Source organism: Lagopus leucura, unplaced genomic scaffold, assembly GCF_019238085.1.
Source record: "Lagopus leucura isolate 7727_CA_CO unplaced genomic scaffold, USGS_WTPT01 Super-Scaffold_100004, whole genome shotgun sequence".
Taxonomy (NCBI): domain Eukaryota; kingdom Metazoa; phylum Chordata; class Aves; order Galliformes; family Phasianidae; genus Lagopus; species Lagopus leucura.
The window spans coordinates 1,770,655-1,780,953 of record NW_024962264.1 but is presented as its reverse complement, the minus strand read 5'-3'; the positions used below and the strand labels follow the sequence as shown (position 1 = coordinate 1,780,953).

Here is a 10,299-nt window from a genome sequence, read left to right as displayed (position 1 = left end):
TCGCCCTCCTCTGGACCCTTTCCAAAATCTCAATGTCTTTCTTGTACTGAGGGCTCCACACCTGGACACAGTACTCCAGATGGGGCCTCACAAGAGCCGAGTAGAGAGGGACAATCACCTCCCTGTCCCTGCTGGCCACCCCTCTCCTGATGGAGCCCAGGATCCCATTTGCCTTTCGAGCTGCCAGAGCGCACTGCTGGCTCATGTTCAGTCTCTCGTCCATCAGGACCCCCAGGTCCTTCTCTGCCGAGCTGCTCTCAAGGACCGCTCCTCCCAGCCTGTACAGGTGCCTGGGGTTCTTCCGGCCCAAATGCAAAACCTTGCACTTTGCCGTGTTGAACCTCATTAGGTTCACCCAAGCCCAGCCCTCCAGCCTGTCGAGGTCCCTCTGAATGGCATCCCTTCCTTCCACCATATCAACCGCACCACTCAGCTTGGTGTCGTCAGCAAACTTGCTGAGGGTGCACTCAATTCCCTCATCGATGTCATTAATAAAGATGTTAAAGAGCACCGGTCCCAAGACAGACCTTTGGGGGACACCACTTGTTACCGGCCTCCACCTGGACATAGAGCCATTGACCACCACCCTCTGTCTGCGGCCTTTCAACCAATTGCTTATCCATCGGGTCGTCCACCCATCAAATCCACTTCCCTCCAATTTGGAGATGAGGATGTGGTGGGGGACCATGTCAAAGGCCTTGCTCAGGTCCAGGTAAATGACATCGGTCGCCTTCCCTTCGTCCACCAATGCCGTCACTCCATCATAGAAGGCCACAAGATTAGTTAGGCATGACCTTCCTTTGGTGAAGCCGTGCTGGCTGTCTCGGATCACATGCTCATTCTTTATGTGACCGAGCATGTTGTCCAGGAGGATCTGCTCCATGATCTTCCCAGGCATGGAGGTGAGACTCACCGGCCTGTACTTCCCCAGGTCCTCCCTGCTCCCCTTCTTGTATATGGGAGTGACATGACCCTTCCTCCAGTCGTTCGGGACCTCACCTGACAGCCACGACTTCTCAAATATGATGGAGAGCGGCTCTGCAACCACCTCAGCCAGCTCCTTCAGGACCCTGGGATGCACACCATCTGGCCCCATAGACTTGTATTCATTCAGTCTAAGGAGGCACTCTCGGACTTGCTCTGCCCTTACAGTGGGGAGGGATTTACCTCCTTGGTCCCCACGTAGAGGTTTGGGGATGCAGGGCTCAGGGACGTGAAAAAGACTAGAATCCTGGCCACCAGTGAAGACCGAGGTGAAGAACTCATTCAGCACCTCAGCTTTCTCTTCATCTGTTGAAGCCAGTTCTCCTTTTAAATTTACCAAAGTAGGTACGCCCGTTTTGGCCTGTCTCTTCTGGGCAATGTACCTGTAGAAGGTTTTCTTATTGTTTTTCACGTCCCTTGCCAAGTTCAGTTCTGCCTGCGCCTTGGCTTCCCTGATCCCACGTCTGCAAGTCTGGACGGCATTCCTGTACTCTTCCCAGGTGACACAGCCTTGTTTCCAGAGCTTGTACACCCCTTTCTTCGCCCTCAGTTCTCTCAGCAGGTCCTTGCTGAGCCATGCCGGTTTCCTACCTCGCCTGCCCACTTTCTTATTCAGAGGAATGGAGACCTCTTGTGCTTCCAGGAGGGCATCCTTGAAGAGCCGCCAGCTCTCCTCAACATCCTTGTCTTTGAGGGCAGCGCGCCAGGGGATCTTGGCCAGCAATCCATTGAGCACCTTGAAGTCTGCTCTTCTGAAGTTCAGTGTCCTGGTCCTGCTCTTTGCCAGGCCCACATCGCTTGAGATCACAAACTCAACCAGGGCGTGGTCGCTGGAGCCCAGGCAGCCTCCAACCTTGACGCCTTTGATGATCTCCTCGGCGTTGGTGAGCAGCAGGTCCAGCAACGCTTCACCTCTGGTTGGTCTGTCCAATACCTGAACCAGAAAGCTATCATCAATGGATTCCAAGAGCCTTCTGGAGCTCTTGCAGCTCGCCGTGTGGTTTTCCCAGTAGATGTCCGGATGGTTCAAGTCCCCCACCAGGACAAGAGCTCGTGAGCCAGACATCTCATGCATTTGGAGCAAGAAAGCCTCGTCAACAGCCTCCCCTTGATCTGGTGGTCTGTAGTATACCCCTAACACCAGCTGACCTATATTTGTCCCATCTCTAATCCTAACCCACAGGCTCTCAACCTGTTCCTGACTGTTTCTCGTAGGGAGCTCCTCACAGTTTATCCAATCTCTGACATAGAGAGCAACTCCCCCACCCCTCCTACCTTGCCTATCTCTCCTAAAGAGTCTATAACCGTCAATCTGTGAGATCTGTGGTTAACCCCTCCCACACCTCACGCTCGCATAGGGATGGCGATTCAGTTAACCTGAGACTGCCTTTAGAGTGCAAGATACCAGCAGGCACCTTTCTCACAGTGGGAATTGATGTGTACAGATCGAGCAGTTTGAGTCCAGCCAACAGGGGCCAGGTTTTGTAGCAGAAGCACACTGCCAGCCTCATTATTTGACTGTAAATGCGTGAAGAAGTCATCCTCTGCATAAAGCTGTTTACTGGCTGAGTTCCTTCTCCCCATGACATACTCAGAAGAGATTCTGAGTGAGCAATTTAAGTTATTGCAGATGACCTCTTTGTTTGTTGGATTATGCCACGGCACATCTCAAACACCCCATTTGTCCCCTGGTGTGAAAGAACTTATGTCCAATGTAAAAATGACTTCACTGACAAAGAATAAGTTGTGGTCATCACCTGCTCGGAGGTGTTTTAACTGCAGCAATGGTCACCAGGCTGTCCCCAGGTAGGGCTGGAACGATGGCCTAGGAAGGAACAAGACAATGTGTATGAAGCACGGCTCAGAGCTTCCTAAGTAGCTTCTTTTCCCAGAGAAGCTGTGGATGCCCCATCCCTGCAGGCATTCAAGGCCAGGCTGGATGGGTTTCAGGCTGTCAGATCTCATGGCTGGCAGCCCTGGCCACAGCAGGACAGCTGGAACACTGGATGATCTTTGAGGACTGCTCCTCCCTCCCCTGGGCACTGCTGAGCCTGAACCCAAATACAGAAGCACGGGGCTCCCTGAAGAAAGCGTTCTCTTGAAGGTTACAATGACCTTGGGTGCTTTTAACAGCACAGCATTCGTGGACAAAATCCTTCACACCACAGAGCAATCTGAGAATTGTAGAATCACAGAGTCTTACATAATCCTTGCTCTACATCTACCCAAAATAGAGGTCTTCCACAAGTACCCTGTGAGACGTCTGCTGCCTTCAAAGGAAACAGCAGACCTGCATAACACTTGAAACGTCTACCTTGACTTCAAGTGCAGTGTAAACCTTCCGTATGCACTGCTGCTGTTGCTGCTGCTCTTACCATAGGCAGTTTTCGGGCTGGGGGCTCATCGGTGTCCTCAGCAGCAGATGGTTCCATGTCCGCTGCCTTCCGCTTCAGAGTCTGCTTCCTGGGGAAGGTGGATTTCCAATCAGCAGACCTGAGGAACACCTTGCGTCCAGCTGAAGTAAAAGGAAGAGGTTGCTGATAAGGTCTTGCTCTGCCTCAAGAGAAATCCCCATTCTCCTATCATTCCCACAACCCAACCCACAACAAAGCTAAATACCTTTGGCCAGCGGAATTACATTGCCATGCACAGGATTCTCAGCAATGTTTTGCACACAGCCATCTCTACCAACAGCGCATCGAAAGGAACAAAGAAACCCACGAGCTGCACTCAGCAATAGTCCAGGGCAAGGAAAACTATGACACACAACAATGCTGAGTGGCAGCATGATTGTGCTGAGGCACTGCAACAAGCTCCTGGTGCTCACCCCTGACTCTCTTCTTGAGAGGCAACTCGCTTGCTTTGGCCTTCTCCTCACATCGCTTGCGCTTTTGTGCAGGGCCATGGGAGGAAGATGGGATGTCACCTGCAGAGAACAGTCCAGGAGAGAACAATCAGAACGTGTGAGTAGAAAGGCAGCGCCTCAAACCCAGATGCCTGTTCAGTGTCTGTACCTCTCTCTGCTGCCTTCTCAACCTCTGTCTGGCTCTCCAGACTTTCTGCAGGGCCGCTGTTCAGAGGAAGGCTCGTGTCAGCTTCTGGCAGAAACACGACAAGAAATAATTGAAGAGCATCTCTTTGGAGGAAGGTTTCAGCACACCAAGCCACAAGCTTCCCGTATTCAAGCATAGTTTCTTGCGTTTGCCTTTCCCCTGCTCAAACGTTGTGCCATTTCTGCAGTCAGCACAGACCTGCAATGCATTTACCCCTCTCCAGAAAACACCCACCCCTATTCTGACAGCCAAAACACAAACCAATATTTCACTTATCACCACTCTTCCCTGCACTCCCCAATGAATGTTACCTGACATCCTGCACCCGCTCAGAAGTAATAGTCATAATTAAGTCTTTCGTGCTTCATGCCATCAGGAACTCACCGTCACTTGGTGGTACAGTCAGTCCATTCCCACTGCGTTCCTTCAAGTGAAGGAAAGGGCAGTGGGCCTTCTGACAGCCTCCCGGCTGATTCTCCCAATAGCAGGGAATCTCACTGCGCTTCTTCTGAAGAGAGAAAGAAAGGAAGGGTCATGGAAACAGGCAGAGGAGGTTTGCAGAGAGATGCAGTGCTGCAGGTCGTGCCAGAGAGAAGTGGAGAGCTCATCTTTAGGCAAACACTCACATCAATTTTCGTGTGTCTCAGCCTGCAGTCGCTGCTGGAACAGCGACCCTGCATCCACAGCTTGCAGACCTCTTCACTCCCCAGAGCTGCTTCGCAGTGGCGGAATGGACAGCTGTCTCCCTGCAAGCAGAAGGAAAATAAGGGCACAGCCTGAAACACGTCCGTGCTGTCAGCCCAGGTTGGTAGCAGGGAGCACACAATCCCACCGCTGATGAAGGCAACGCATTGCCAGCAGGTCTCCCCCTGCTTCACCCCTTCCTCTTCAAAGCAGGGAAAGGAAGAAAATCCAGGCAAAAGACACCCAACCATACCTTAAAGCAGACAGAGTTGAAATAGAAGTGGCAGTCGACTCCTTTCCGAGGCATGGGGAACTTCTTGGAGCAAGTCCCTCTCCAAAGGAATTCCCCGCTCTTGGAAAGAGGCGGCTGCACTCTGGGACTGCTTGGACCCAAGATCACCTTTCAGATTGGAACCCTAAGGAAAGAGTCAACAACGGAAGAACCATGAGGAATAAGCATTTTCCCAGCTTTCTTCTTTTATGCTGACTTTCGAGGAGTCTCAGAAGCAGCTGGTTGCAAGAACTCTGCCAAGTCGAGATCCAACTTGTGTCTAACTGCCACGACTTCTCCCAGCAAGCACTGTCCTCCATCTCACCACCAGTTATACACTTAGCAGCACACATTTTGCGTTCCTGACATGAAAATGACCCCCTTCACCTTCTCCTCTTGCTGCAGCTGCAATGGATGCACTGGTACGACTCCCACGTTTGAGAAACCTACAGTTCTGGCTTACCAGGCACAGCTGCAGACCCTCTCCCTTCCAGCTCACACTCCAGCCCAATGGCTGAGCAGCACCGTCAGCGAGAGCGGGCAGCACCCGTCAGCCTCCACCACTCTCACTGCCAGCCGGGACGAGAGCTTACGCAGCGTGTCCACACTGCTGTGCAACGCTCACGGCTGTGGCACTCACTGGTGGCAGCCACGGCCCCAGCACAGTGCTTGTGATGTCACCGTGCTTGTGATGTCACCAGACAGTGCATGTCCCCAGCTGAGCACCCGGCTCTCCACCGTGACTTCAGTGGGGTTTTGTTAAAAATGTGCTGGATACGGCACAGCCAGCGCTCTGTGGGTCATTAAAGCACAAGTTGCACTGCATCAAGTCTGTGCTCTTCTTCCTTTGTCCTGTCTGAGGTGAAGGCTGGGGCCCAGCAGCAGTTTCGTAGTGGCAAAGCTGTGTGGCAATGGGCAGCCACAGCTTGAGGCAGTGATTGAGCACCTGGTGGGAAGGCAGGGCAGCTCAGGTGCACACAAACTCTTCCCAGACATCACTGAAGGGTTGGCAGTGGAGGCAAGGGTGTCTGACTGGAGATCCCTGCTACCTGAGGCCTTCCAAGGCTCAGCAGCTTTTTTCCTTTCTTTCTGTGTCCACAGCTGCTGCACTTGGGCAAATCCTCCCTTGCTGCAGCCTAGGACTTTGCCACCCTGTTGTTACCGCTGCACTTTCCGTGGCACTGCAGCGTTACACAGGGGAGTGACGGCAATTCGTCATCCTCACCCAAACAGGTGACTGAATCTCTCAGAGAATCAATTTCCCCTGGAAACAGCCATTGGGAAGGGCCTCGTTTGAGCTGGCAACTCCTCCCCAGCCCAGCTTTTCTGCTGAGACTCCTTCCAGCCACCACGCAGCACCAAGCCCAGCTCACCTCTTGGTCCAGGTCAGTCCAGGCTGTGCCCAGGTCACACACTTGCCACAGCAATGCTTCTGACGGGCTCTCAAGGATGATCCCTTCCACAAAACGCTCAGAGCTCAGTCTCTGTGTGCAACTCGCTCACTAGAGCACCAGCTCTGCTCGCCACAGAGGGCCAAGCCCTGCCACCCCAGCAACGACTGTGACCTCAGCACGGTTCCGCATCACTCCTGCGCTTTCATTCTAAGCAAAGGAAGCGCACACCTCCTAGATCCAAATTCTAAGAGACCGGCACAAGGGTCACCCAGTGGGGTTATTGGAAGTAAGATAACAGAGAAATTAAGGTGACTCTTGTGCAGCCATCTCGGGTCACCCTCTCACTCAGGCTTTGCACAACTGCACCCAGGAGATGTTGCCTTCGGGCTGCCTCCTGCTTGGAGGCCTGAAGGATTTGATCTTCCAAACAATCAGCAAGCATTTGGATGAGCCAGCCCTCCTGGTTTTTACGCAGACAGACACGTCCTGCTTGGGAAGCCGGCGCGGCGAAGGCACAATAGCTCTGGCCGTGGGCCGCAGCACTCCAGTGCCAGGCGCCGCTCAAACTCCTGGGCTGCATTTCCTCCTGGGCTCCCGCGCACGCTCTGGCTCTCCTGCAGCTTTCTGCAGGTTTTGTGGCTTCCTGCTGGGGAGCTCCTCACGTTCTTCTGCAGCTGTGCCCCGACATCATTACTGCCACCTCTGGTACCGCACCAAGAGATGCCTCAGAGTGCATCAGCCTGGACTTCCTGCTCCCATCAGCAGCTGCTCCCACGCTGACCTTCATTCCTAGTGGGATCCTGGCCACTTCCAGCACGAGCTGCCCTGCAAGGCAGAGAAAGGAAACGTGGGATTAGCACAAACACGGAAGCCCAAGGCTGTGCCACCACCTCCTATTGCAGTCTTGGGGAGTCAGCTGCAACTGCAGTCTTTGTCTGAATAAAAACAGGAACCTTAGATTAAGTGGGACCTCTGAACTGAATAATTGCCACAATCAGAAATAGACACTGAAATTCCTTGCTGGAGTTCAAATTTGAATTCTTGTGCCTTTTGGAAAATATGCACTTGGAATTGAAGGATACAAGAAAAACGGCATCTTCTTCACTGTAGGCGGTAAGGGTTAGAAGTCGGACTCTAACAAGAGGAAGTTTTCCTTTTCCTTGTAAGGCAGAACATTTTCAAGCTCTCCTGCTAACGTGATCATTTTGGGTCATAAAACTTGAGGTGCGTTCCTCTCATTCTGTACTGCAATTTGTTGTCTGTGCCTGCTGACTGACCACTAGCCACTCAGTCATACTGAAGAGCTTTTAGGGTTGGAAAATACCTGACATTTCTCCTGCAGCATCAAGTCTTTTCAGCACATCTATGAATGGGTATTTTTGGAAGCTATGAACAGTCTAATATGTGGAAGAGAACATCTTTTAGCTCTGGAATAGTTTTTGTCTCAGGTCCCTACCTAAAAATATGTAGCAGAGACAATGAAAGAATTAAGATATGTAAAAGAAATATCTAACCTAACTTTCAGCAGTATTTGACTACCTCTGCACAGGAGATCAGTGAGAACAGATTTTCAGTTACTGTAACAGTAATGAAACAGTAAATGCTTCCCTGCTACAGTACAACACCTGACTATATGAACTGGAATTCCAAAAACACAAGTTCTAAGTCCTAAATCCTTCCAGACTCAGATTTCATATAAAGCATTCCTGTTATGGCAATTGTTAAGTCTAATCAAGACAATGTAATACAGATAATCCATTTGAACAGCACAAAACTAAAATATTTGGACAAAGAATCTTTCCATGAAGTACGTCATAAAATGAATGATAATTTCAGATTATCATGGCAGGATGTTTGCAACAGGAAAATGAAAGGCGAGACAACTGATGAACCCTGGAGGGCTATTGTAAAAAGGTGAGACAAACACAGATCAGCATAGCTCTTCAACAGAGACCAGTCACCAAATAAAGATGCCATAAAACAACCTTTCTTTAATAGGATAATCTGCATAGTAAGAAACACAGAAACACGACCATGAAAACAGCGCTGTCTACTGCATTAGAGTGATGTTGCTTGGGCAGACTGAGCCATAAAATGCTCTTGCTGAATAGGAGTAATTTGTCCTAAATCCAGTGACCATTATTACACTGCATCATTAATGCAGTTAATGTCTGTTCTCAGAGCACATTTGTGTAGGCTTAAAATTAGAGATTAATTGCTCATATTATAGATTTCTATTTTTGCAAATCAAAGCTGTTCCAGAGTAAAGACATGCAAAAACGAAAATTGCATTAACTTGTATTCATTTGCAAATAAGTTTTTTTAAAAGAGAAAAAAAGGATCATGTACCCTAACTACCTAATAAGCTAACAATATATGCACTGATTTTTATGGTTTGGTAAAGTTGGTTATTCAAATTTTTCAATACATTTTATTTGATAGCTATATGCACAAATACCACTGTAGCCTAATCTCCATTTAAGAAACACTACTAAGGTTTGCACATGCTTCAAGTATTCTTTCTGAAGCTTTATTACTGAGCTATTCAACGTTTGTATTCCAACGACTGCTTTACAACTATCGTTCTTGCAAGTTTGCATCAGAACAGACTTGGCTCTAAGCTGCTCAGGTCAGCTGGTCACTGCTTTGCAGTTTTGGTACAAAGTCACACAAATAATAGTCTAAAACTGTAACCAGATTGAGTTCTCCTGCAAACTCCCGTCAGTTCTGTTAAAATTAGGTATACAGAATCATAATAACCCAGCCCCTATGCAAGTTCCCAGCACAGAAGGTGAGGCTGCATACAGGACAGGATACTTTGGAGACAGTGGGCTGACCCAGGTGCTAGCTCAAGTTAGAGGTCAGATTCTGCATCTTTTCTTGGTTTATAGGAGAAGGATAAGGCATGAGTTTTGACAGCCTGCCTAGCATAATCGCTTGCTAAATATAGTTCATTACAGTTCTAAGCATCTGCTCCTAATCAGCTGTGAACACCAACATGCCCCTTTATGTTAGGCTCTCTTTAGGGTATTTAAGCCTATAAAAATAAAATAAAACAAAAGGCCTTCAAATCACAGATACTTCTTCCTACAATGAGAAACACACTGAAATGCTGAGGAAAGTTCCAAAATTCCAGTTCCAAAACCTACCACTACCAGTTATCAATACTCAGCTTCACATTTTTGCCTTCAATCCCTTTGGCAGATTTTCAGAGAGAAAAGTGATTTTCAACTCATTTCCTGCAGGACTATGCTGTAACATTACTTGGTCATAATATTACAGAATACTTCTGCAAATACAAACTGCAGAGAAAGACTGGAGATTGTACACTCACAACACAAGGCATTTAATGGGTCTTCTCATCCTTTCATTGTCCCTGGAGTATAGGGACTTACTGTCTCCTCTGACCTCCTTTCTTTTACTTATATCCTTGTGTATTCTTCTTTCTCTGTCACCCCCTTCCTTCTGTTTGTTATTGGATGCATCTCACTTACCTGAATTTCCTTGACTTTGTGGTGGGCAGATAGTCCGCATCTGGAAGAGAGTGAAAAACATGTGAGGGATGTTGTTCTCCAGGCTCCTTATTTAACATTTAGCTCACCTAGCAAGTTCTCTGAAAAAGATGTCTTCTTCACTAGAAAAAAAAAATACAGAGAGTGCTGATTCTCCCAGTTAAATTTAATTTCTTGTAATATACTGCTTATGCATCCAATTCCTCGCAACATTTGATGGAAGCTTGAAATTGAATTCCTTCAGCTTATTGAACAAAACCCCTACCAACCCAAGATTTTTTAACCTAGTCAGGTGTTTGTTTTGAGCTGCTCTGGACTTACAGTCTCTCTCATTTGTTTTCACAAAAGCATCTGCACTGGTTTAAGTGGAATTTATTAAACCTCTGCACTAGAAACACAGT

At 48.8% G+C, this 10,299-nt stretch overlaps 1 protein-coding gene across 1 annotated transcript; it reads right to left on the bottom strand.

Annotated features, from left to right (window-relative positions):
- Positions 1-3,077: 3,077 nt before the first annotated feature.
- LOC122179601 lies at positions 3,078-9,920 on the bottom strand. Its single transcript, XM_042870509.1, has 9 exons — positions 9,881-9,920; positions 7,096-7,211; positions 4,975-5,121; positions 4,664-4,783; positions 4,422-4,545; positions 3,999-4,082; positions 3,812-3,910; positions 3,360-3,499; positions 3,078-3,254 (listed from the first exon to the last, which is right to left on the bottom strand). Exons 1-9 carry the CDS (start codon positions 9,918-9,920, stop codon positions 3,174-3,176), a joined length of 951 nt encoding a protein of 316 aa, XP_042726443.1. The 3' UTR covers positions 3,078-3,173.
- Between the last annotated feature and the right edge of the window lie 379 nt (positions 9,921-10,299).

What these genes read in the sequence shown, in the direction of transcription:
- LOC122179601 (XM_042870509.1), bottom strand. Translation starts at nt 9,920, where the DNA reads ATGCGGACTATCTGCCCACCACAAAGTCAAGGAAATTCAG. An exon ending in ACAAAGTCAAGGAAATTCAG is followed by an intron (nt 7,212 to 9,880) that starts GTAAGTGAGATG and finishes TCTGCCTTGCAG; the next exon opens with GGCAGCTCGTGCTGGAAGTG. An exon ending in CAGCCCGAAAACTGCCTATG is followed by an intron (nt 3,255 to 3,359) that starts GTAAGAGCAGCA and finishes TTTCCTTTGAAG; the next exon opens with GCAGCAGACGTCTCACAGGG.